Below are 27020 nucleotides of genomic sequence, written 5' to 3'. Positions count from 1 at the left end.
TCTGCCGTTTAAAAAATTCACAGCTCCAGCTTCTCGAAAATGTGAAAGATGGAACATCACTGAGCTGGCTTTCCCGCAGAGGGACGGTCAGGAGCAGAGAGGCTTACAGAACTCCACTCAGCGGTCTTTACTTATTTACAGCATCCTGCCTGGCCCCCTGTCAGCACTGGAGTTTTCTGCCCCTGAGTATTATGTCGTTTCGTTTCTACAGAAACTCTGCATTCTGGAAGTTATTATCCCCAGTTTCTAGATGAGAAAAACTGAGCCTTAAAGAGAATTAAGGAGGCTTAAAAAGACAGAAGGGAGTTCCTGTCGTGGTGCAGCGGGAACAAATCCGACTAGTATCGATGAGGATGAGGGTTTGTTCATGAGGATTCCTGGCCTGGTTCAGTGGGTTAAGGATCTGGCGTTGCCATGAGCTGTGGTGTAGATGCGGTCGGATCCCGCATTACTGTGGCTGTGGCTTAGTCTGGCAACTGTAGCTCCAATTCGGTCCCTAGCCTGGGAGCTTCTGTATGCAGAAGCCCTAAAAAGAAGAAAAAAAAAAAAAAAGAAAAAGAAAGAAAAAAGAGAGAGAGAGCAAGGGAACGTTGCCAGCCACTCTCAAGCACATCCTAGGAACCTGGGCTAAGCTTAGCCCCATTTTACACATGCAAAAAGTGAGGCTCAGAGATGTGACATCACTTGCCTGTGGTCGCAGAAGCCGCTGGCATTTGAACCCAGGTAGGCATGACATCAGAGCCCATGCAGAGGCGCTGACCTCGCCCCCACACCTCCTCCATCCCCAGCCTGTCTGGTAGCCCTCACCTCTGGGCTCCACCCTCAGGGGCCTAATAACCTGTAGTTCTCATCTCCAAACCCCCCCACCCCAGGGGCCAGCCTGCAGCCCCCGCACAGACAGGCCTCAGGGTCACGTGCAAACAGCAGAGGCAGCTGCTGGACCAGAGGATCCGAAAGTCTGTCCTGGCCCGGTGGGCTGCAACAGTAGGCAGAGCCAGGGGACTCAGGGAGACTCCAGGTCCCCAAGAAAATAACCCAAGAGATATGATTAGCTGCTCGAGCACATGGATCCAATAAGGGAACCCCTCCACTCCAGGGATAAGAAAGCCAATTAATCTGGGAAAAGGTCTCCTTTCCAACATGGAGAATATGCTCAGTCTTGCATGGAAGCACATTGCCGCTGCCTCCCCGCACATGTTCCCTGGGATTCAGCTCCCTTCGGAATTGATATATATTTATATATGTGTATACCTATATACATTTTCTTGTACAGAAATGTTAAATTCTCAAGATTAAGTATCTTCAGTTGGGGAAAATCAATTTACTTCTTTGAGGAGGCTGGAATTGAAAGTCGTGAGCCCGAAACTTACTTTCTTGCCAATTTTACTGATAAAAAAAGCCTCTCCATCCTGGCATGTCGCCCTATATTGGCTGCTCCGAACGATTCCATTAATTGATTTGGGTGACTGGCCCTGAAGCAATGCTGATTAAGGCGCCCACCGGAGCTGGGGCAGGCAGGATGACGTTGGAGCCATGGGAATGTGGGATTCCATTCCCTGGGGCGGTGACTATAGCTCAGGTCAGTGACAGGAACTCGGGCCTCTGGTGACCAGGCTCAGGAAGATAAGAGAGGGGATTGAGACACCAGGAGGGGCCCTGGCTGTATCCCTCCCAGCCTCAAAGGTGCCAGAAGGAAGTTTTTCAGGGATGTCCTTGGAACCACAGAATCACTCAAGGACAGAGAGACAGAAACCATGAGTGGGTGTGGTTGAAAAATGGAGATCCCAAAATATGAGATAAACACGCGGATGGATGGCCGTTCTAGGGAAGCAGATTTCAGACCCATCTGCCTAAAGGTGATGGAGCCAATGAACTAGCTGCCACTGGAGCTGGGAGAGCAGAACAGCTTGAAATCAGCATCACAGCCAGCTTTCTGCCTTACTGTCACCTTAACTGGCCCGATCTCTCTGGCATCCTTTCCCATCTTCCTCTTTCCGTTCCTTTACTGGCGGCGGCAGGCTTTCAGGTGTCTCTCCCCAAAGCCTGTTGACCTCAACATTAGCCCCTCTAGCCCCTCCCCCTGCCACCCTCCAGGGGAAGTTTCTGTCTCTATGTTTATGATATCACTGGGAAGAGCATATGTTTTGATGTCAGGCAGATCTATGTATGGGAAGAATGGGGCGTTAGGGAGAGGATGCAGGGAGGAGTTTGCAGAAAGAGAAGTTCTCATCCCTTCTGAGACAGAAGGAGTGGGGCAGGGCTCCCTGAGTGGTTCATTGGCAAGTTACTGATGGCTGGTTGTGTGGGAGAAGGAGTAGGTAAGATGAGTGAGGTGGAAGGATGGGTGGATGGATGGGTGGATGAATGGGTAAAAGGCTGGATGGATAGTTGGATAGCTGGCTGAATTAATTAGTCATAGTGTGTGGGCAATGGATGAGAACAGGAACAACATGATGAATGATAGGCTGGATGGATGCATGCATGTATCAGGAGGTGTAAGGGGAGCCCTGATGACCTTAGGAAATCAGGAGAGACTAGGATAGAAAAGGAGCCAAGGTGCCTAAACCACTCATGGGAAAACAGTATTTAGTTACAATAATCAAGGGGGCAGATATTCTGAGACCATGTGTCCCTGGAAGACAGGGATGATTGGATTTGTATAATCTAATCAGAGGACTAGTTAGAACTGATTATCTGAAAAAGCAACTTTATTGGGAATAGAAGTAGCTCATGAGTATATGTGTAAGAGAGTGTAGCTGTTACCTATTGCTGCATAACAAATAACTCCAAACTTAGTGTCTTAAAACCACAACATTATGACCTCACTGTCTGTGGGTCAGAAATCAGCACAGCATAGCTGGGCTCTCGGTACAGGGCCTCTCACAGGCTGTGACCCCCAAGCTAGCCAGAGCTGAAGGCATCTCGAGGCTCTGCTTCCAAGCTCACTCATGTGTTTGTCGGCAGCATGCCGCTCTCCCAGGGCTGTTAGACAGAGGGCTTCCTCTCCACCAACTGCTGGTTAGAGGCCACTGTCTGTTCCTTGCCCTGTGGGCCTCTCCATGGGCCAGCTCGCAGCATGGCAGCCAGCTTCCATCAGGGAAGCAAGAGAGAGGAGGCAAAGAGAGGGTGGGCAAGACACAAGTCACAGTCCCTTGTAACCTAATCTCAGGCATGACAACCCATCACTCCTGTGGGGACTTATAAGCAAGTCACTGGGCCCAGCCCACAGTCAAGGGGAGGGGATCACACCAGGGCATGAATCCGGGAATGGGGACCATCAGAACCAGTTAGAACCAGTTAGAAGCTTCCAGTCAGAGACTCTGGGCAGGAAAAGTAGCAGAGTGAGAACAGACCTGAAGGAAAAAAGAAGCTGGAGGGGGCAGAGTCTGGATATCAGAAATTATATACCAGAAGGAGTTCCCATTGTGACTCAGCAGGTTAAGAGCCTGACTAGTATACACTAGGACGTGGGTTCAATCCCTGGCTTCTCTCAGTGGGTTAAGGATCCAACATTGCCACAAACTGTGGGGTAGGTCTAAGACACAGCTTGGATCTGGCATTGCTGTGGCTGTGGTGTAGGCCGGCGGCTGCAGCTCTGATTTGACCCCTAGCCTGGGAACTGCCATATGTCACAGGAGTGCCCAGGAAGGAAGGAAGGAATTATCTAGAAAGTAAGAAAGTCTGAAGAGGCAGAAGAGCTGGAGATCAGGAATGTTCTTGAGGACAAGAGTATCAAAGCGGTGGGGGAGCATCTGGGGCTGCGGAGGAGTAGCTGGAGGGTGGGATGGCCTGACAGCACAGAAGTTTTGGAGGCAGGAGTTGCACAGGTTAAGAGTAACCATGGAGGTGGAGTAGTTCCCTAGAAGGAGGAGCCTAAAGTGGGGCAGGCTTCGGACTGGCAGGAGCTGTGGCAGCTGGCTTTCTGCTTTGATGGAACCCACGGAGGGCTCCAGGCATCTGAGCCGTTCCAGGCCTTCGGCTTTGGGGCAGGTAAATTTGCAGGTGGGGAGTGGCTGCTCATCTGTGAAGGTGCCCTCAGGTCCCGTGAGCAGAGGAGGCATCACTGGTACTCAGATGGAATCTGGGCTCAGACGGAATCTCAGATGGGGTGCTATCTGCTGCCCTGGGGTGCTCTCTTCCCCCAGGTGCCTGCTGGGGTCTCTAAGAGCTGGCTTTGGAGGGGACAGCCCTAAGAGGTAGGAAGCCCCTGGAGAATAGAAGGTCCGTTTTCCTCCCAGCCCCTCCCCCACCATTCCTGGCTGGCACAGCTTCTCCCCCCTCCCCCAGCCCCGCACCAGCCCTCTCCAACGCACCCATGCCATCATGCACACGGGAGCTGGGCTGGGTGCCAGTCAGACAGGCCGACATCACAGACAGGCACAGCTAGACTTGGAAACAGCCGGGAACAATGGAGCCTGCAGAGCCACCTGTTCCCCTGGGATCGCAGAGGCAGAGCTGGAACCAGGCAGGCGGCAGGCACTAAGTTCTCAAGAAGGGTCATGAATGCCATTCTCCCTGATCTGCTCAGTCTCCTTAGGCAGCAAGAGACTTGGACTTCTGTCCCCTCTCCTGGCCCCAGGCCCCCTCTGATTCTCCCCAGCCAGGCTAGGCAAGCACAGCAGCCCACCCCCGAGGCCTGATCTTGGAGATGCTGGTTCTGATCACGGAGCAGCATCCCACCCAGGATGCTCTGGAGATAAGGGTGTCAGGGGGCCTGTGGACCACCTGCTCTGACTGCCTCCACTTTTCTCCCCTCTCTGCAATTCTCACCTTGCATCTCCTCTTCCCATTTATTGAAGAAGAACAGACAGGAACCCTTGTCTCAGACTATTTCCCCCCAGGACAGGGTAAGAATAAGAGGGACCTGCTTTGGCTGAAGTGGGAGTGGTCCCAGAAGCCACTGACTTATCAGCATCCACGCCCCCTCTCTACCCTCATGGTGGTTTCTGAGAGGCAGTGCAGCTGAGTGCCTAGGTGCATGGACCCTGGAGCCAGGTGACCTGGGTTTGAAGCCTGGTTTTGCCACTTTGTGTCTGAGTAGCTTTAGTAGAACCGAAGCATGGCTAAACTCTGTTTCCTCATCTGTAAAATGGGACTAATGGTAGTACCCGCCCCCTATGATTGCTGGGAAGAACAAGTGAATTGATGCAGGGAAAGCGTGTAGAGCAGGACCTGCCTGCGTCATTGGTTCAGAAATCTTAGAGAAGGAAAATGCATTTCAAACAAAAAACCAGCCTGAAAACCACTCGTGCCATGACAAGGAGCTGAGGGTCTCCAGGTAGGTGGGCCCGAGTCTGACTCCCAACTTTATCGTTCAGCAGTGCTGTGTGTGGGAACCTCTCCTTCCAGGGCCTCAGTTTCCACATCTGAGCAGTGGGTGGCACTGCCTGTCCATGAGGGCCATGCACCAAGTTCAGGGACCCGAGCCCTGCGAAGCGGGGGTGAGCAGTGCTTGGCCCCTGGGTGCTCAGTAACTGTGTGTGCATCTCCCCACCCCCGTACCCCCTTTGGCCCAGAAATCCAAGATCTCCACCTTCGAGAAGATGTGGGCCTTCATGAGCAGCAAGCCCTCAGCGCTGGTGAAGAACAACGAGGAGGGCATCCAGCGGACGCTGACGGCCGACTACGCGCTGCTCATGGAGTCCACCACCATCGAGTACGTCACCCAGCGGAACTGCAACCTCACCCAGATTGGGGGCCTCATCGACTCCAAGGGCTATGGCATCGGCACGCCCATGGGTAAGCGTGGGGCCGCAGGCGGGAGGGCGGGGGCGCGGGTGGGGCAGAGGGTGGGCGCACACAGGGCCTCCCACTCCCTCTCCCAGATCACCCCATTGAGCCCGGAAAGGCGGCACATCCTCAGCCCGGAGACAAAGGGGTAGAGCCACAAGCCTTTTGAGGTCAGCCCTGGGGAGACCTGGGACCCACACAGAGGTGGGGGGTCAGTTCAGAGATCCTGCCCCCTCTCCGTGACCTCATCCCTATCACGGCAGCTCGGATACACTGGGCCTTCCAGGGGCCTGTGGAGACAGAGGTTCAGAAGCAAGTCTCTCCATCCTGAATTAGGACTTTCCCTCCCACCCAGATGCCACAGACAGACTTAAAGAGGGGCCTCTTGGTATTCGGGTCCCTCTTTGTACACGCTTACTGAGAGGGAACGTGATGGTGGCTGGCACCTACCAGGGTATTGGCAGGGGTACGCAAGAGGGATGGGGATGCTGGGAACCAGGACCCTGCCGCAACCCTGCACCATTGTCCCTTGACGGCTCCTCCCCTGTCTCTGCATCCCCTCCCTTCCCTGATTAGCGACTGTTTGAACCTGCCCTTTGGAACTCAGGGAAGGTCATGGAGGTTGAAGCCTATTCCCTAAAAACAAGAAATGGGGGACCCAGAAAGGCTTCGTGTGCCCAGGAGCCCCCCAGGGCCCTGCTCGCGTTCAGAAGGTTGCTGACAGCCGGGTCCCCTCTCTCCGACGCAGGGTCCCCATATCGGGACAAGATCACCATCGCCATCCTGCAGCTGCAGGAGGAAGACAAGCTTCACATCATGAAGGAGAAGTGGTGGCGGGGCAGCGGGTGTCCGGAGGAGGAAAACAAAGAGGCCAGCGCCCTGGGCATCCAGAAGATCGGGGGCATCTTCATTGTCCTGGCCGCCGGGCTGGTCCTGTCTGTGCTGGTGGCTGTGGGCGAGTTCGTGTACAAGCTCCGCAAAACCGCAGAGCGAGAGCAGGTGAGCCCCCCAAACTGGGACCCGCACGGGGAAGGGACGAAGACGGAACAGGATCGAAGCTGGTTTCAAACCCCCTCCCTGCCAGGCACAAGGTAGTGCCTGATCCCATCCCCACTGTAGCCCACTCTGCACCTGATCCCCCGGGAAGCCCTGCCAGCCCCACCTCTGCCCTGACTCCAGCGGGCTTTCCTATCACCATGGCTCCACGCCCACCATCTGCAGCCGACCATGCACCAGCCTCCAGTCTGGCCTTCCTGCCTCCACTCCTCCTCTCTCTCCCAGCCACTCTCCCTACAGCGGTCACGGCCCTGTTTAAAACTTAATTCAAACCATGTCATTTCCCTGCATAAAACCCTCCAGGGTAATTGTGGAAGCTTCACGATGCTTACATAGGGTTCATTATTCTGTTCTCTCTACTTCTGCATATATTTGGAAATTTCCATAATCAAAAGTTTAAAAAAGAAAAAGAGTGAAGAGGGCCGGCCCAAGCTTGCTAGGTTCAACCCATCTGATTAATTCAAGTGTGATTGGGCAGCAGTTCTGGGTCCCGGTAGCAAATTAGAATCACAGGGAGCGACTGTTTTAAGTGGTAATACCCTGGCCTCACTCCCAGAGACTGTGTTTTAATTGGCCTGTGCTGGAGCCTGGAACTGGCTTCTTAAGAAAGTGACCAGGGTGATTTAAATGTGCACCTGGAGTTGAGGGCCACTGGGCCGTGGGGGGGACGCTTCTCCCACAGAGACGTTCAAAGGGATACAGGGCAGGTGTGGAAAGAGATGGCAGTTAAGTCCTATGTCCAGATGCATGTATACATCCATCCAAACAAAAGGGAGTCCTCCGTAATCAGGAAGCTTGAGTCAGCAAAGAGTAGGAGCAAAGATAATTCCTGGAGTTCAAGTTCTCGTGGGTGTGAGAAAAGGGACTTGTTCCTGTGTTGCTGGGGGGAGTCCAAGAGGGTGTTTCTGGAAGGCATCTTTGCAGTGTGGTCGGAGTCTTTAAACGTGGCCACGTGTTTTGGCCAGTCATGCTCTACGTTTAGAAATGCAGCCAGTGGAAGTGCCAAAGACATGTGCGATTTTATGGACCAGGATGTTTGTTAAAGTATTAATCATAACCTGAAAAAGCATGAAAAAAATCTCAATGAACATTAGTAGGGAATGGTTTAAAAAATTATGACATCCGAAAAGAACCACCAGGAGTTCCCATCGTGGCTCAGCGGAAACGAATCTGACTAGCACCCATGAGGATGCAGGTTCGATCCCTGGCCTCGCGCAGTGGGTTAAGGATCTGGCGTGGCCGTGAGCTGTGGTGTAGGTTGCAGACACGGCCTGGATCGGATGTGGCTGTGGCTGTGGTGAAGGCCGGCAGCTGCAGCTCCCATTCGACCCCTCGCCTGGGAACCTCCATATGCCATAGATGTGGCCCTAAAAAAAAAGAAGAAGAGGAAGAATGTGCTGCTTTGCAGGCTGCTGCCCAAACGAATCAATCAGGTGGGGAGAGGATGGGTGGGGGTACAGGCGTGAGGGACACCCTGAGCCCAGGCTCTGGGAGGAAGGGGAGGAGTTGGCTGGAGCTGCAGGGTCGGGTCTCACCCATGTGCCCCTTCCTCTCCCCACTCCCCACCCCAGCGTTCCTTCTGCAGCACCGTGGCCGACGAGATCCGCTTCTCCCTTACCTGCCAGCGTCGTGTCAAGCACAAGCCGCAGCCTCCCATGATGGTCAAGACCGACGCCGTCATCAACATGCACACGTTCAATGATCGCCGGCTTCCGGGCAAGGACAGCATGACTTGCAGCACATCACTGGCCCCTGTGTTCCCCTAGGCACCCGTGGGCTGGGGACCGCAGGCCTGGGGACAAGGTGGAGGAGAGCAAAGGAGAGTGGAAGGAACATCCCCAGTCCCCCTACTGGGCTTGGGGACAGGAGTTGCTGCCCGCCTGTTGGACCAGGAGCCCTCTGCTCTTCCCTACCAGGAAAGCAGCGGGCCCCCAGGCCAGCTGCTTGGGCGTCACCCTCCTCTTCTTTCTTCTATGGGTTTCTAAAGCTGCCAGCCAAGACAGCCAAGGCCAAAGGAAGCACAGGCCTCTCTCAGGCCAAACTCACCTGCCCCTCGACTCTCTTCTACAGGCAGAAGTTTCTACCATGGTCCTGCGGGGGCCAAAGGAAATGGGAAACAGCTCTTATATTGCCACTCCTTCCCCGTGAGCCCAGGCCTCCTGGAACTTGACTATGAGACCAGAGACACAGACCTTGGGGACCTTAAGGATATCAGAGTTCGGCTGCCCATGGGAGCTGAAGATGGGGGGATGCCACCCACGTTGTCTGGGCAAAAGGAAGACTTTCTCCCCCAGGGGCTGCTCACGTGGTCCTGATCTCCTGGACTTGACACCACCCGTGGCAGCCCCCATTTTGGCAGAGTCGAAGCCAGAGAGCCCCATGGGTTAAGAAAGGAGTTTGGCGTCTGGGAGCGTGGAGAATGCGCAGAGACTGCCATTTTGAATTCTTCTGGACAATGTCCCAGTGGGTTCCCTCCTCCAGGAGGTCTCTAGGTGTGGGGAGTGGGGGTCAGAGAAAATTCTTCCCCACGTTCTGGCCAGAGGAGAGAGGACCCCCTGAATCTTTCACAAGGGATTCCCAGAGACACGGCCGATATTTGAAGCCCAGAGGAAGAGCGGATTTTGTGGCAATCCTGCAGGCCCTCGAGACATCGGATTTTACTTTCCTGGTTACCAAGCTGTTTCCTAAACCCTAGTGGCATTAGGGAGCATGAGCTCTTTGCCATATACTCTTCAGCAACTCCCATTCCTGGCCAGTTGACCTTGACCTTCTTCTGTCATCACAGAAGGAGAAAAGTAGCTGAGATAGAAGCAAACGCCATCACCTCTCCTCCAGAGATGGAGGCTACTGCCTAGGCCAGCTTTGGGGGCGATGGGGAAAGCCAGGGGGCCCTAAAGAACTTCTGGCCTCCTGGGCTTGCCAAACTAAAGATGCTCCAGGAAGTTTTCAAGGAAGTTTTCAGGCTCAGGATAGCCTCCCTGAGAAAGGCCACGAGGGTGGGAAGACACTGCGTCCCGAGAATTAACCAAAGACCCCACGCAGAGACACAAGGTCACTATGGGCCCTGGTCTCTTGTCCAGAGCAGCTGGGACCTTTTGGGGTTTGGGGGTTCAGCAGAGAAGTAATAGCAGATGAGGTACAGGGAAGAGTGGTCCCAAAGAGCTGGGGGTTCCAGCTCGCTGTGACGACTACGATAGAGGTCTGTGACCCCAAGATTCTGGGAGAAGTGTGGGACATGGAGGAATTAGAAACAAAGTGTCCTTAAAGAGAACACAAAGGGGCCAGCAGGGCTACCCACAGCCAAGAGCAGAGGGCGGGCTTTGAGTGGGAGTGGGGTGGGCAGTGTGCTGGAACCCAGGAGGAGACTCCAGCCAGCCACCTCCACCCTCTCCTGTTTCTGCTTGGGGACTCTGGTTAGGGAAGAGCTGCCTTCAGGTTTCAAGAACCTTCTCAGCGGGGAGGTGAAGGGTAACCTCTAGTTCCCCTTAGGACTCCCAAAGCGGGAGCGCGCAGTGATAAATACAATCCCCCCTCCAACCGGAGCTGTGAGGCCAGACCAGCTGGTCTCCTGATTCACAGCAGCTCCGACAGGCTCTGTGCACTGGTGGTGGGAGCAGAGGGCTGAACAGGCCTTGTGGGGACAACACGCCGCATAGACAACACATGTCATGATAGAAAAAGCCATGCTGTTGTGAGCTCCGGGGTGTAGGAGAGTGTGTGTGTGCATGTGTTTGTCTTTGTATGTATGATCTCTGGGGGCTGGGCATGGAGGGCAGATGAGGCATGTGACGGTCTCAGGCATGCAATAATAGGAGAAAATTTGGGGTTCTGACATCTGCGTGGGCATGAGTGTGAATTGGGGGTGAAGGAGAGAGATCAGGCAGCAGGGCCCCATACATGTAAAAACAGGAGAAGCCATGTGGTAATGGGGTTCTGGTGAGTATGCATATGTACACATGCATACGTGACTCTGTGTGTGTGTGTGTGTGTGTGTGTGTGTGTGCGTGTGTTTGTGCACCGAATGGCAGAGGATGGAGGTCAGAATCAAACCTGCCAACATTGCCAAATATGTTTTCAAAGAGAAGCCATGTCATCAAGGGGCCCAGGTGTGAGCGTGTGTGTGCACGTGTGTGCAATGGGGGTGGGGGGACGGAACCGCACCACCCAGAGCGATGCACATTGTATGTGAGAAGCCATGTGGGACTGGGGTTTGTGTGTGTGTGAGCACGCTCACCTGTTTGTGTTCAAATGCACACAGAAGTTCCAGCTCACAGCAGGAGCACAGACGGACAATCAGGAAGGCAGGGAGCCAGAGTCTGTGCACTTCTGTCACGGGGAGAGATCCTGTGTCACGAAGATTTGCTGAGATGACATAGGCGTAGGCATGAGGAGGCTGGCCACGTGAGGGTGAAATACTTCAGGGACTCCTGGCTGGTAACTCCTTTGCCCCAGGTAGAGTGTCCTGTTGGAAGGGAAAATGACACTGGGGGAGGGGCAGTGCCCAGATCGCCAGATTCTGGTGAAGGTGTTTGCCAATTTGCTCTCATCAACCACAGACATGGACCACTATCTTTCTTTAGCCCATCTAGTTTCAGAGCACGCGCCCTCATCCGTGTTCCTAGCACACACGTGTGTATGTGCTTTCGTGTATGACACGCTCTGAACATGTCATTCCTTCTGAGGCTATGCACCTAGGTAGACTGTGACCAGAGGAGGACAGGGAGGTGGCAGGGGGAGAAGGAGCATCAGAGGAGGGGAGAATGGCAGAAATCAGAGGCACATTTAGGGAAATCCCCTGAAAGGGACTGAAATGGTTTCTTGGGTCCTCAACGGAGGCAGGAGGACAGGAAGCAGGAGGACACGCTGCCTGATCTCGCCTCCCGTTCAAGCCTTATGTCCATGTGTGCGGATGACTTTCAGCCTCTGCTTGGATGGCCTGTGTTTGTCTTTGGAACCAGCAAAGACCACTTCTGCCCACCTATCAGCTGTGTCTCTCCCGAGGTCCTAAAGGAGCCCCTGCATCTTGGGTGCAGAGCTATTCTTAGCAAGGCAAGTCACATGGAATTAACGTTCAGACCTTCCTGCCAGCGGGTATGGGGCTGAGCCCCAGGGGCGTGGGCGCATGCGCATGGAGGCACTGAGGCTGGTGGCTGGGAGCGATGGAAGCATCAACACTGGTTTGGATGGCGTAGAAGGTGGGCCTGGGCTGAGCAAGTGCTGGGCTGTCCCTCTCTGGCCTCGCAGGCCGGCCCTGAAGAGAGGAGCAGCCCTACCTTCCCCCAAGGCTGGGGCCTCCTCTCAGCTGGCTCAAACTGCCAAACTGAGGGCAGCAGTGAAGACGCACACACCCCGCCAAGGTCTTGGGGCTTTGGGGCCCTGAGGCCTCCCCGTCTCTCTCCTCTTGACCTGTTACTGGTCTCTGTTCTATGGACAGATAAGAAAACCCTGAGAACTTTGTCACCCTTCAGGTGGCCCCCTGCTGTGAGTGTCTCTCAGAAGGTTAAGGCCCCCTTGGCCGATAGCTGATGCTGAATCTCTGAAAGGTGGGAGCACCTCCCCACCTCACAGCCAAGGCTCTGTCTCCCCTGGGAAGAGCACATGGGCTCCCCCAAGGCTCCAGGCATGGGCAGAAGGCAAGTCCAGCCCAGGACAGAGCGGGTGTCTGGCAGTGGTGCATGAAGGCTCCACGTGGTTAGAAGCCACTCCCCTTTCTTAAACTCCAGGAAAGCCAAGTCAGATGTAGGCACAAACTCACCCAGAACAATCAGAAGCCCCCTCCCCGCCATCTTTTCCAGGGCAAGCTGTGCATGGGCTTGCGGCCACTGCTGCTTCACTCAGCGTGAAGCTGACCCCTCCCCGAGCTATTCCCAGCTACCTGCACAAACAGCTGGAAATAGGCCCCGCTCCGGCCCACGCCTATGGCCCTGTGCAGATGGCCAGCTGGGAAGGGCCTAGGGGTCTGGACCAGCAGCTGTGTAGACAGAACATCCAGGATGGGCCCAGCCCATGGACAGGCGCAAGAAGTGAGTCCAGCTCTGTAGGCAGGTCTCTGGAATGGATACATTGGGAGCAGCCCCGGGCTGGGTGGACACATCTGGAATGGGCCCAGCTGCTTGCCCCAGTAGAAGGGCCCTGCCCTCTGTCCGCATGCCAGTTTAAATCAAGCCCTCGTTTCCATTCTAGATTTACCCTGGAGTTAAAACGTTCAGAGCTGGGGCCGTCCAGGAAAGTCACCAAACCGTTTTTGGTAGAAGGTTAATGTTCTGTACATTATATATATGAATGTAAAAAGATATATATATATATGCTGTATATATATATATATATATATATGCACAGTGTATATATGACCTGTAGCCCATGTGTATATGCACCCGTCCCCGCACGTCTGCACACAGAGTGTACATAACCCAGCCAGTACTGGTGGGGACCAGGTGAGAGATGGGGGCTGCAGCTGCAAAGTCTGGGATGGAGGCCGCCCAGGACGGGGGTGGCAGAGAGCCCCCATGGGGAGGGGGAAGGGAGAACCCGGGGAGGGGGTGCTGGCAGATGGGCCTTGCACAGCCAGGGCCTCCTGGGCACGGGCAGGAGTGGCCCAGGGACCTCGTCTGCATCTGAGAGGGTCTGAGGCAAGACAGCTGGGCCCGTGTCTGGGGAGCAAGGTCATACCCGTCCTTCACTCCTGAGCCGATGTGACATGCTGGTGTCAGGGCAGTTAACAGGGAACTGAAGGGTTGAGAAAGAGGGGCCACTCCCCAGACCTGCTCTCAACACCTGCCTGCCTGACCACCAGGTAGGCATCAGGCTCCGCCCAGGATACCGTAGAAGGCTGGACTATTCTAGGCAGCAAAGGCCTCTGCCTCATTCTCAACCCCAAAAGAAGGCATGGCTCACGCATAGGGAAACCCCTTTTCTAAAGAGAATGGCCTCCTGCGCCTTGCCAGCATGCCAGTCGAATGTCCCCATGCCCTAGGTATTGGGCCTGCCCCCAATCCCCTGCCTTCTAGAACAGACCTCAAATCACGCCACAGCGTGTCTCTGTTTTATAGATCAGAACTCTGAGGCCTCCAGATGCAGGAAAGCAGCAACAGACCCAGTAATTCCAGCCAAGAGTCTGGCCCACCTCGGACAGCCTCCTCAGCTCCATTGGACCCCGAGGCCAGGTGTCAGGCAGTGAGCAAGGAGCAGAGACGAGAGCAGACAGTGACACAGGGTGAAAGAGGGGAAGTGAAGCAGGCACTCCTGTCTGAGCAAAGTCCAGTGCCTCTGTTGGCCTTTCCTCCCCTCTGCACCTCCCCTTGCAAGGCAGCTGGCAGAGAGCACCCCCCACCCCGCAACAGTACCTGCAGATCTCCGCCCTGCCCCTCTTGGATCCGCCTGTTCTTCCCATTCTAGTCCTGAGCTAGGGGTCCTGCTCCATCGCCGGTCAGAGCATCTTTGGAGCATGCGCAAGAGAAAAGACCTGGAGTGGGCTTCCGCGTGGTCCTTGGCCAGCCCTCTGCTTCAGCCTCATGCCTCAGACTGGTCTGTCCTTAACTCTGGGTCTGCCTTTGGGGTCCTGGCCAGAGCACATCTGAACCCAGCCCCCTGAGGAGGGGCCTGTCCTGACTCCAGAGGCCCCCATGCCACTGTGCTCCAAGCCCCCCACCCACCTCTGCCTGGGCCAGCCTCTTGGCTGGGCCTCCCATAATGGGGACTTGGGTTCCCAGGCCCCTCAGCTGAGCCCCCAGACAGCACCATGTGAGCCCCCTGGCCTGTCCCACCACCCAGACCAGAGTGCCTGGATGCCTCCCAACCCCACTCAACATGGTTCCCACACACTGGTCTCTGGGCCATTCAGGGGATGCCCTTTGTGGACACGCAGAATTTCTATGAATATAGTTTTTTGTAAACATTTTGTAACAATTTGGGTTTCATAGTAACTGTGTTACTTGCCAATCATTCTAGGCTGATGTAAATAAATTTCCAAACAAATCCGATTATTTTCCTTTTTAAGACACTGTGATATATCAAAGTGCACAGTTTGCTGTATGAAGTAATATGGTTTTAAATTTTAAATAAAGAAATGTTTCTAGAAAACAGGGCCCCCTTGGAGGTGTGTTCTCTGCTTCTCTCTTTAGAACCAGAGGGGGCTGGCAGTTCAGTCGTGCCACTTATCTTCGCTGCCACATAGCTACCTTGGATGTTGCCACGTCCTTATGGGACTTTGTCCCTTTGGCAATAGCTGGGGAGGCTGGGTGAGCCTCTCGTCCAAGCTTGGCCAATCAGAGATCTCACCAGAGCTTTTTCAAACTGGAAACAAAGAAAGCTCTCAGTCACTTGTTCTCAGAGATGGAAAATATACGCAAGAGAAAGGGTTCAAGGCAGGACACTAAGCAGGAAGGGACTGAATACAGATGTTTACAAAACCAATGCAAGGTGAAGGAGCCAGGCCGTGCTGGGCCCCCAGTGGGTCCCAGAACAATATAGAAGTGACCCACTAGAGGAGTGACCACCTCTGAGACAGGTACCAGAACTGTGAGGCAAAACACACCAGAGCTGCAATCCAGGCTCCAAAAAGACTGGATCAAGAAGTTGGGCCGCTGGAGTTCCCACTGTGGCTCAGTGGTTAATGAACCTGACTAGTATCCATGAGGAGGTGAGTTCGATCCCTGGCCTTGCTTAGTGGGTTAAGGATCTGGCATGGCCGTGAGCTGTGGTGTAGGTCGCAGACGTGGCTCGGATCCCATGATGCTGTGGCTGTGGCGTAGGCTGGCAGCTACAGCTCCGATTTGACCCTTGGTCTGGGAATCTCCATATGCCCTAAAAAGACAAAAGACAAAGAAAAAAGAAAGACGTTGCAGCCACCACTAACCCCATCACAATGGCTGCTCAGCACCCAGCAAGCTAGAGCAATGCTATTGGAAAAACCTCACGTTGCCGTGGCCCAAATAGCCCAGAAGGGGCAGAAAGAGGGGCTCTGCCTCATTTCTTCCTTCCAAATCGCATGCAAGCAGATTTCATTGGCAGAGACTAATTTGCAACCAGAACCCTCCAAACTTCTGTATGACATCATCATAATCAGAGTCCAATCATCTGTGGCCAGGGGAAGTCACATGATATAATCATGTGTATTTTGTGAGTGGGATCGCATATCCCAATCATGGTACTCAGGGCCTTTGCTTTAGGAGGGTTGAGAACACTGGAAAATTCCCCCCAAAAGCCAAGCAGATTGGGCAGACTTCATAAAATACACACCCTCCTATTCCATCACCTAAAGACATAAATGTTCTGTCTGCCTTCCAGCTTGGCCACGGCTAGGGTGCATGACCTTGATCAAGCAGCCTCACAACCCTGAGCCTCCGTTTCCTCATCTATAAAATGCATGCTCATAAAAACCTCTGCCTCCTGGAGTGGCTATGAGGCTTAAATGAGAAAAAGCACACAGTAAAGCATTTAGCAGAGGGCGAGGCATTTCATAAGCCCACAAGTGACAGTAGTTTTTATGACAGGCCCAAAAGCCTGTCTGTGACACTCTAGGCTCTGGACGAGGGTCAGCCAGGCCTCTTGGGAGAGTGGGGTGGCTCTGAGTGTCTCTGGATTGGGCAGTTTCTCTGGGTAGCCCGCCACTCTGCCACGCAGCGGGTCACCACCTGCTGGCCCTCGCAGGCATGGAGCTCCGTCACCATGGCTCTGTCTGTATGAGACAAGGAGGTGATTCTGGGCCTTGCCTCTGTCCCACCCCATCCCACCCCTAAAAGCAGGGTTGCTGCTTGTCTCCCCACAGAGGCAGCTCTCTCTGCTCCTACTCCATGGAAGGAAACAGAGCCCCCATTACCAGGTACTTAGTATCAGCCCCTCATCACTCCTGGCATTTTATATGATTTTCCACCCACTGAACAATGACCCTCTGGGGTAGGCACTGTTGTATCCCATTTTAAGTTAAGGAAGCAAAAGATCAGAGAAGTGAATGGACTTGCCCAAGGTCACACAGCTAGTCCATGCACAATTCCACATGCAGAGCTGGAAACCAAAAGGGGCCATTGGACCCTCTCTGCTCTGCTCCTCCCAGGACCTTCCCCTTCAAGATGAAGCCCCTCCCTCCTCTGCCACCTCTTGAAGGAGGGACAGCAAACAGCGGAGGGGAAGGCAATCCGGAGGCCTTGAGGCGTGGATCCTGAGGTGGGGCAGCCATGTGGCTGGGGCGGCTTAGGCTCCAGCTGCTGTTAATGGAGCCATTTTTGCCTCTGCCTCTCCTTGATCGATGTCCCTTGTGTTCCGGTCTCCAGGCACCAAGACACTGGCTCCTAGTTCCTATGTACCAAGCCCCCAGACCAGAACCTTCGAGAAGGTTCTTCAGTCAGGGTCTCTGCAAGAACAGAGACCTTCTCTAACTGGAGAAAGAAGAGACTTTGAAGCACAGCCAAGCTCCTCTCTCTCTCTCTCTCTCTCTCTCTCTCTCTCTCTCCCTTTCCTTGTTCATGGCAATAAATGGCCACCCCAGTCTTGGTTTCAAGTCCCCCTGCTCCAGGGCCCAACAGCAATGCCCTAGTGTGAAAATATCCCCATTCCACACTGCCTGTCACCCCTTTAGCGGAGGGCCTGGATGGAGAGGTTCTCAGTGAAGGGATGTATCCAAGAATCAGCTCTGGACCTGCACTTCTCACAATTTAATAAGCATATAAATGTCCCAGATGTCTCCTTAAACCGGAAACTCTGGTTCAGTGGGTCTGGGATGGGCCTGAGGCTCTGCATTGCTGACAAGCTCCCAGGTGATTCTGGGGCTGCTGGTCCATTGCCGAACAGTGAGTAGCCGAGCCCCAGCGGGGAGCAGTGGTGCCGCACGGCTCCCAATTCTGAAGACATAGGTCCATCCACCCCATTCAAAAAGCAGCACAGAGCTGGACCCGCCCCCTTTTAACCCTTAACTCTCCCCATCTTAAATGCTTATTAATTCAGCCCCCTACGCACTGCCCTCTTCCTCCCTCTCATCTGACCCCAGAATATCTAGGCTGGAGGGGACATCAGATCCCTAGGCCTTATGACAAGCCCCTCCAAGCAGCACAATCAGGGACACCAGAGTTGAACTTGCTGGGCTCTGCCCTTTGCTGAGTCTTCTTCAAGCTTCAGTTGTCTTGCCTGCAGAAAAGAGAGACTTAGACCCACCTCAGAGGGCATTATGGGGGTTCAATGACATCGTACCGACCTTGAACCTGTACAGCTCAACGGCTGGTAGCTTTTATTGTGGAGGGAAAGTAACAAATGGTTGGACCCCTCCCTGATATTCCAAGAGCTAGAGACACAGAGAAATCAAAGAGGCACAGATGAGCCTATCTGCAGAACGGAAACAGACTCCCAGACATGGAGAGCAGGCTTGCGGTTGCCAAGGGGGGAGCAGGAGGGAGTGGGATGGACGGAGAGTTTGGGATTAGTAGATGCAAACTATTACATTTAGATGAAAAAGCAATGAGGTCCAACTCTATAGCAGAAGGAACTATATCCAACCTGCCGGGCTAGACGATGATGGAAGATAATATAAGAAAGGGAATGTATATTTATGTCTGATCATTTTGCTGTACAGCAGAAACTGGCACGCCATTGTCAATCAACTATAACAATAAAAAATAAAATTAATTTTAAAAGATGGCCAGATACTCAGCCTTTAAGTTCAAAGATCTGGGTTCCTGTCTAAGACTCAGAACATCTGGAAGAACATGTGATTCCATTCCCCTCCCACCACTTCCCAAGTGAGGCCACAGATTCCCCAGGCTGGAGGAGGGAACCTGGGGAGGGATGGCCAGAGAGAAATGGGGTCAGGTGCAGAACGACTCCAGGAAGCAGGTTCCCGTCTCCACCTGTCTAAGTCCTGGACAGACCTGGGGACACATGTCCCGCTAGACACCCTCAGCACCTCCATAAGGACAGCTTCTCAGCCACCAGGTGACAGCCCCTGGCCATCTTAACATGAGCCAAGAGTCCTCGTTAGCCTGAGAATTCGCTCAGACCCCATCCTCCACACCCCATGAGGCCAAGTGTCGTTCACTGAATCAGGAAATCAGAACAGGGCATAGAGGGAAGTTGGTGGTGTGTCCAGGCACCTCCCCACCTCTAACCAAGTGGGAGTGGGCTAGAGATTTCCCTCTGAGCCTCAGAACAAGCCCCTTCTCCATTATTTTATTCATCATCATCCTTATTGTGGAGGTGGTGGCAATTTCTTCTCCCCAGGCAGTTGTAGAGCCTGGTGGCTTAGCGGTAATAGGAAAAGACAGTTCTTTTTTTCTTCTTTTTTTTCATTCTTTTTAGGGTGGCACCTACAGAAGCATATGGACGTTCCCAGGCTAGGGGTCGAATCAGAGCTGCAGCTGCTGGCCTACAGCCCTGTAGGATCCAAGCCACATCTGCAACCTACACCACAGCCTATGGCAATGCTGAATCCTTAACCCACTGAACAAGGCCAGGGATCGAATCTGCATCCTCACAGACACTGTATCAGGTTCTTAACCTGCTGAGCCACAGCAGGAACTCCAGAAAAGACAGTACTGAAGCAGTTCTGGTTGGACTCGTCTTTGGCCTCTGGTCTAGAGAAATCTCATTGCAGATAACCGTACCCTTGATGTCAAGGGCTCCCTTTGATGGTGGTCCTCTCACCCCGCCCAGAGCACAGAGGTCTGAGACCCGTTGAGCTGGCTTTAACCTCCCACAGGTAGGACAGGGATGTGCCATCTCCCGTGGCAAGGGCCTCCTAGCATCACTCATGTCAGAATCAGGGACAAGCTTCAAGGCCCTTCTGCCACCTAATTTAAGCAGGTGACCTTGGGCCATTCGCAAGCCTTAGCTTACCCACCTATGCAATGCGGATGCTCATTTTGACTGCCTCAGGAAGCTCACGTTAGAATGAAAGAAAGCAGGTGTGTTAAGTGTGAGACATCAGGCTAACCATGTGGGTGGGTCCTTCTCTGCGCTTTTGTCAGTTTCCCTTCCTCCCAAGTCTACCTCCTCTCTCCCGCAGGTGCATCTGGAGTGAGCTTGGAGCAGGAGGGGGTCAGGGCCGGGCACTGCTGGGGCTGCGGGTTGGCACTGCGAGAATCAGGCTGGGCCAGGGCATGCGGCTCCCTCTGGGGCCTTGATGACACTTCCTTGGGAAACAGAAGCTGAGGGTTTAAGAAGCATCTGTCATTATGGAAACAAAGTTGCCAGGCCATTTTTTCTTTTACTATTTTTACTGCGGTTTCATTATCTTATGCAAATGAGACCGCTGATGAAGCCTTTTCTGCAGGGTGGCCCATGCTGGGACCAGCTCCACCGAGGGGATTTATGGCCTGCCTCAGCCTCCAGACAGGATCTGGGATGAGGAGGCCCTGTGGAGACGGCTTCCGGAGCAGCCACCCCACCCGGTACACATGACTTCCTGCCAGACAAGCCCCCCCAGGCCCTTCCTCTGCCGTAGGAGTGCCCTGGTCCTTTATTTCCAATGACCCAAGGGTCAGCTCAGCCTGGCCCAGGCCTCAGTCAAAGATGGGGAACAACTGGGGTTCATTCTGCCAAGGACTTCTGAGAACTGCATGTAATTACCAACCCAGTTTCCCCTTCAAGGGGGAGAGAGCTGGGGAATGGATACACCGATCTCTGGTCTAGGCTGGTCTCCAGAAGTTGGCAATCCCATGTGCTCCTGGCAGGCCACTGGTGCAAGATGGGCTCTGGGGTAAGACAAAGCCTCAGGGAAAGGTGGTGGCCGTAGGCAATTGAGTGGTTTGTGCCAACGTGATTAAGGGCAGGAGATTCATGTAAGACACCGACCGCATCAGCTAAGACCCCATTTTAGAGATGAACAGCCTGAGGCTCAGAGCAGCCAAGCAACTTGCCCAACGAGCAAGTGGCAGGGCAGAGTGAACCCAGGGCTGCCTGCCTCACAGCTCCGGGAGTCTCCAATGCCAGACTGTGTGCTGGCCCTCTGCCCTTCCCTCTCACCTGCCCAGACTTTCCCCAGGTTCCCTCTGCAGCTCTGGGCTCTCTAAGAGCCCTCACAGGTCACACCTGCTCTTGGCTGTCTCCCCAGATGTTTTTCCCCAGCAAGCGCTGTGTTGGAAAAGCTCACATGCTCCCGAGTCAGGCCAGAGGCTCTCAGAGGCGGAGAGGTTTTCCTCCCAGAAGGTCCGGCCTCTGTCTAGTCCCTCTGGCCCAAGCCTTCACAGTTAGTGTGCTGTGGGGACCACCTCCCCCCTCCTTCTCCCTAATTCAGTCTTGGGAATCTTGCAAGCCTGACAACGCATTTTTCCTGGTCAGGAGCAGGCCTTTTTTTTTTTGGTTTTTTAGGGCCGCACCCACAGCATATGGAAGTTCCCAGGCTAGGGGTCCAACTGGAGCTACAGCTGCCAACCTGCATCACAGCCACAGCAATACAGGATCTGAGACCTACACCACAGCTCATGGCAACACTGGATCCCCAACCCACGGAGCAAGGCCAGGGATCAAACCTGCAGCCTCATGGATACTAGTCGGATTCGTTTCCGCTGCACCACAATGGGAACTCCAGACCAAATATTTAACAAGAACCTCTTCCCTACGTGGTCACATCTCTCTACGAGGTGGTCTAACTCAGCCCCACCTTTCCCCAGAGTTAGGCAGTGATGTGATGAAAGATACAGGAAATCAGATGTTTCCCAGCCCCACTCATTTGAAGGGGGTGTGGAGGGAATAAGGTCACAGCCGTTGCCATAAGCCAAATGTCACTGGCTCTGTGCTCTCTTGCGTCACCCTGACCTCCAGTCCCCCATAAAGTCCAAGAGGTAGGTCCCCTCTGCACTTGGAATCACCCTCTCGTCTTAGGGCCAAAGCATAAGATCTCTTAGTGCCTGGCTCTTTATTTTCCAGGAGAAATTATCAAGAATAATAAAATAACAACAACAACAGTAATAATACATTCCAGCTACTTGAGTGGCAGCTTCAGACCCTAAACAGTGCTTAGCACTTTGCAATACCTCACCCCGCAGAATTCTCACCATAACCCTATGAGCCAGCAGACATCATTCCCATTTTACAGATGTGGAAACTGAGACCACAAGCCGTAGAATAACTCACCCACAATTCCCCGGTCAGCATCAAAATGAGGCTGTCCAGCTGGGACCTCCATGTCATGGATTTGATAAACGAGTAAATGGCTAAATGAATGAGGGAATCAGAAAACAGTCAATAACCAATGCTGTTTACAGACACTGGGGAACTTCCATGCTTATGGGGGAAAAAAAAAAAAAAAAAAAAAACATGATTGGGCCAAAAACGAGAATTACTAATTACAGCCGCTCACAGGAACGACCTACCATTTATGCCTAATTGCAGTGCAGTCCAATAACAATTATGCACATCAATAAATGTGTCAGATTAACTTGGGTGTAAGTTTTATGTGATTGCAACACTAAACCCTGTTTGTGGTGGCTCTGACTTGGGAGGCCGTGGCCCATTCTTGGGAGCCCATGGTCCCTTCTGGAAATAAGGAGGGCCATTGGTACAGGAAGTGAAGTGGGGAGTGGGGGCGGGGAGGACCACCTCTCTTCCCTGCACAGCGGGTCTGTTCTGGCAAGCTCCGGGAAAGCGGTTTGGCAGGGGGTCTTCGCAGGGCGTGCAACGTCAGAGCCTCCCCTCCTTCCCTCAGTGCCAAAGGCAGCTTCCTAATTAGAACATCCATAACCCTCAGCATCTGCTCCAAGAGAATTCAGCTGCTCTAAGATGGAGAAGTCCATTAACTTTATTGCAGAAAACGTCGGACGTGCTTTTAGACAGAGGATCACTGCCAAGTGAGATAAACTGCCAGGACCTGCCAGAGGGACAGGCCAGAGCTTCCTGCAGTCCCCAGCTGGGTCCTGGCAACTGCCTCCTCTCCCTGCCCAGTGCCCTGGGTGGCAGGGAAGCCACCTGGGAGGCTGCAGTTGGGAAAATTGTGTATTTCAAACGCAGGGGCCGTCTGAGCACCTTGGCCTTCCTCGCGCAAGCCACAGCCGCCAGAATGGCAGCACCAGACAGGCACCATCTGACTCCCACCCACGGGCAGGGCCGCTCGTTCCTGTCCCTGCAGGAGTTGGATTAGCTGGTGTCACTGGCAACAGTGGAGCAAGGTGGCTAAGAACAGGCTCTGGCGTTGGATATTCCTGGAGCTGAATCCGGCTCTGTCCCATAGTAGTCACTGCATGACCTTGCAAAAGTGACTTAACATCCTGAGGCCTCTCTGTAAAATGGGCTGAGTCATACTCACCTCTAGGAGGCTTAGAGGAGTTGATGCTGGAATCTTCTCCAGGCCTATTCACAGCAAGGGCTCTGTAAACAAGCACCCCATCCAGGTCTCCAGCATGGACATGGAGAGGGGACCAGACCCCATGAAGTGAGAGGGGAGGGAATTGAACTAGGTTGGAGTCAGACAGTCCTGGTTCCAATCCCAGCTCCACGGTGTGCCTTGGTCCCCGAGGCCCTCGGTTTCCTCATCTGTAAAATGGGGTTGAAAACCCCTGTCCTTCTTTCCTCACCGGAGAATTAGGGAAACATGGAAGTGCTTTGAGGCCACTAAAGGGAAATTCTAAAGTACAACATTATTGTCCCTTTTGCTCTGGCTGTCAACCTAATGTCTAGTGCACCGCAGGATGCTCCAGGCGGCTCCCCAGCCTGAAATTCATCTCTGCCTCAGCGCCCCACGCCACAGCCCTCCCGCCTCATCCTGGGCGGCCCGGGTCTCCATGGGCAGCTTCCACAGACCTCCCTGTCTTCATGAATGTCTCCCCAAGTGGGCCTCCTGGGTGTCCTTTCTCAGATTCGGAGTCTTCTTAAAATGAATAATTAGCAGAAAGAGTCCGAGCGGGGAGGCAGCTGCCATAGCCATCGACCCCCGTGATTTCCGAGCCGCGGGGAGAGCCCAATTTTGCTCCAATCCGGATGCCGTAAATTCCCATCAAGCTAAGAAAATATAGTGCAATTTAGAAACACTGATACGGCAATAAAACACAGATCTCCGGCAAATGGAATTCGGCAACATCTAAAAATGGAGCCATACATTACTCCGCCTGCAAACTCCCTCTGGGGACGCGCTGCTGGGGGAAGTTGGGGGAGTTGTAGGTTCGAGTTGATCTTTCCTTTCTGGATGAAGGCAGGGCCACCCGCAGCTGGGTCCCAGGCAGCCCTCAGGCAGGCCTCCTCCAGGGACTCAGAGAAGAATCCAAGGGAGTCCCACAGCCAGAGGGCACCTGTGGCCTGGCCTCTGCCATCCAGGGCCTGCTGGAGAAGGCATTTCTGAAAGAGGGGGAAGGGAAGGAGGGAGAGAAACTTACTGCCTGCGGGTGACGTGCTCACAAGTGGCCTTCAAGGGAAATGTGATTGCTCTTATGGATCAGGCGAAGATACTGACATTTGAAAGTAAAGAGATATGTTCAAGGTCACTCAGGACAGGTGGTAAAAGCTGGATTTGAACCCACAGCCTCTTTCTACTCTACATACCCTCTTATCTCCAGCTCAGGGGGGTCCTTGACCCTACAGGAGCCAGAACTGAGCCAAACATCACTGCTCAGTGCCTTCTGAGAGGGTTGATAGGACCGCGATCCATAAACGGGTTCCTCCCTCTGCTTTCTGGGGTCATCAGCCCCACTCTACAACCTGAGCAGCAAGAAGAGGTATGTTGCTACAGTCTCCTGGCTTCTAAACAGGTCAGGAAGCCCAGCATCCCCCTCGGGAAGGATGGATGGTAAAGGGTAGACTTACGTTCCCCAGTGAACTCAGCATCTCTACTTCTCCCCAGTGGAGGTGGGGTTGGGGGTGGTTCCATTTGGTCTCCTCCCTACTCATCAGCACACTTTCCCCTCTGGCCAGACTAGCCTCCTCCTCACTGAACCTACTCCACCCCACCTCACTCATACACACACAGACACACACACAGACACACACACAGACACACACACACACACACACACCACTCATTCCAACCTCCACACTTTTGCTTGACTGGTCCCCATCAGACTGTGAACTCCAAGGGAACAGGGACAAGAATGCTTATAGCCCTTTACTGACTCCACTCAGGGATTCCACTAATGCCTAAGACTCTCTAGAGACAGATTTCAAAGGCTCCCTTGGGTCTTTCCAAGCCCTGATGCCTAGATCCCAATAAGGGCCAAAAACCTAAGGTAGCCTCTCTGGAATTTGTGTGTTAAGAATTCTAGCTCTGGGAGTTCCCATCATGGCTCAGTGGAAACGAATCTGACTGGTTTCCATAAGGATGCAAGTTCGATCCCTGGCCTTGCTCAGTGGGTTAAGGATCTGGCGTTGCCGTGAGCTGTGGTGTAGGTCACAGACGTGGCTCAGATCCCGCATTGCTGTGGCTGTACTGTAGGCTGGCAGCTGCAGCTCTGATTCAGCCCCTAGCCTGAGAACATCCAAGTGCCATGAGTGTGGCCCTAAAAAGACAAAATACAAAAAAAAAAAAAAAATTTCAGCTCTGGGATCAGACAGTCCTGGACTTAGACTTCCAGCTCTGCCACCTACTACCTGTGTGATAAATTGTGGAAGTTACTTACTTAAACCCTCTAAACCTCAGTTTCCTCAACTGTAAATGTAGTTAGTTAAAAACAGGTTGTGCCTGGAATGTTTGGGGTGGGGGTGGGGTGGTGCTGCAAGGATTTCATGAGATGGTACATGTAAAGCATTTAGCACAATTATTGGCACACAGTAGGCCAGAAAGAAACTGCAATTAAGCTAGGTTAGACTAGGATACAATGACAAAGAGCCCCACATCTTAATGGCTTAACACAATTCTGCTTCTTTCTTTCTTTCTTTGTGGTCTTTTTGTCTTTTTAGGGCCACCGCACCCAAGGCACACAGAGGTTCCCAGGCTAGGGGTCGAATCGCAGCTGTAGCTGCTGGCCTACACCACAGCTCACAGCAACACCAGATCCTCAACCCACTGAGTGAGGCCAGGGATCAAACCCGCAACCTCAGGTTCCTTAGTCGGATTTGTTTCTGCTGCGCCACGACGGGAACTCCCAATTCTGTTTATTTCTCATGCACATTTATTTCTCTGTGGGTTTGGCAATCATCTGGGGTAACTGTCCTCCGTGATGAAAATCAGTGGTCCAGCCTGTTTTGATCTCGTGGCGCCAGCATCTCCACACGAGGCCTTCTCTGTAATCGCCTCGGCAGAGGAATAAATGGACTGAAGCATCATGTAAGTACTTTTTACTGCCTCAGCCTAGAAGTGATGTGCGTTGCTTCCACTCACATTTCATAGACTAGAACCACCCGAACTAGACTCTACCGAACTGCCATCAGAGGCTGGTTTCTTTCTCCCATGGACCCAGGATGGAGAAAAGAACTGGGTACCAGCGAGCCCCCATAACAACTGCCACCATCCTAAAATTGTCTTGCTCCCTTTTCTGCATCCATATCCAAGTTTGCTTTCCTAGACCCAGAGCCAGCTCTGCTCCCCAAGATTTTCTATCCCTTCCTTCTTTTCTGTCCTGTGTGCTGCAGGCCACCCTGCTCCCCCCTCCAGCTAAAGCCCAGCGCTGACCCAGGAAGGTAATTCTTACAGAGGACAGGCTATTTCTGAAACCCTCCGCAACCCTCTCTCCCTAACCCCTTTTCTGCTGACTGAAAAGCCCTTGTCAATGTGTTGACAACTTCGAATTCAGGCCTCTAGCATCTGATTACAATTGTGCCTGTGACTGTCAGGGATAAATGTCTGTTGTCTTTAGAAAGATCTATGTTGATGGAGGTGTCAGCAAAGGCCATGGTGGCGGAACTGGATCCTTCCCCAGTGAGACGTCGTCATCTGTGGGCAAGTCAGATATTTCCAGCTCCTGGCAGAACTCAGGCCCCTGAAGATAGTGGAGGTAGGACCAGGGGGCAGAAACATGAGGCTGCCTAGGTTGAAGGGCAGGGAACCAGAAACCAGAGGCGAGTGGATGATGCGTGAAGTGGAGCCAGCAACCGAGAGGAGAAACTCTTTAAAAGATGCTAAGAGGCTAGGCTACAGGAGACAATGAAGGGGCCCCAAAGTGGAATCCAGCAGGCCTGAGAAACAGGCACCTGTATTGACTTTGGAAATTAAATTTTGAAACCTGCTTCTACCACCCAAGAGCTGTGTGACCTTGGAGAAACTACTCAACCTCTCTGAGCCTCCTCAGTAAACAAGCCCTGCCTAGGAAGGTTCTTGTAAAAATGCAGCAAGATGCATCTGAATTGTTCAGTGTAGGGCTCGGCCCGCAGCAAGACCTCAATCAGGGCTA

General features: G+C 53.3%; 1 protein-coding gene across 2 annotated transcripts in view; it reads left to right on the top strand.

Annotated features, from left to right (window-relative positions):
* The window catches only part of GRIK3 (glutamate ionotropic receptor kainate type subunit 3), a 247752-nt gene extending 232887 nt beyond the window's left edge, over positions 1 to 14865 (top strand). For both annotated transcript variants that reach the window (XM_021095961.1, XM_021095962.1), the window contains exons 14-16: positions 5517 to 5739; positions 6479 to 6729; positions 8358 to 14865. In XM_021095961.1, coding sequence (XP_020951620.1) covers positions 5517 to 5739; positions 6479 to 6729; positions 8358 to 8552 — 669 coding nt within the window. In that variant the 3' untranslated portion in view covers positions 8553 to 14865. The remainder of the gene's footprint in view (positions 1 to 5516; positions 5740 to 6478; positions 6730 to 8357) is intronic.

Source organism: Sus scrofa, chromosome 6 (assembly GCF_000003025.6).
Source record: "Sus scrofa isolate TJ Tabasco breed Duroc chromosome 6, Sscrofa11.1, whole genome shotgun sequence".
NCBI classification, from domain to species: domain Eukaryota; kingdom Metazoa; phylum Chordata; class Mammalia; order Artiodactyla; family Suidae; genus Sus; species Sus scrofa.
The sequence above is the reverse complement of the archived record's forward strand: the minus strand, read 5'-3'. Positions and strand labels throughout refer to the sequence as shown.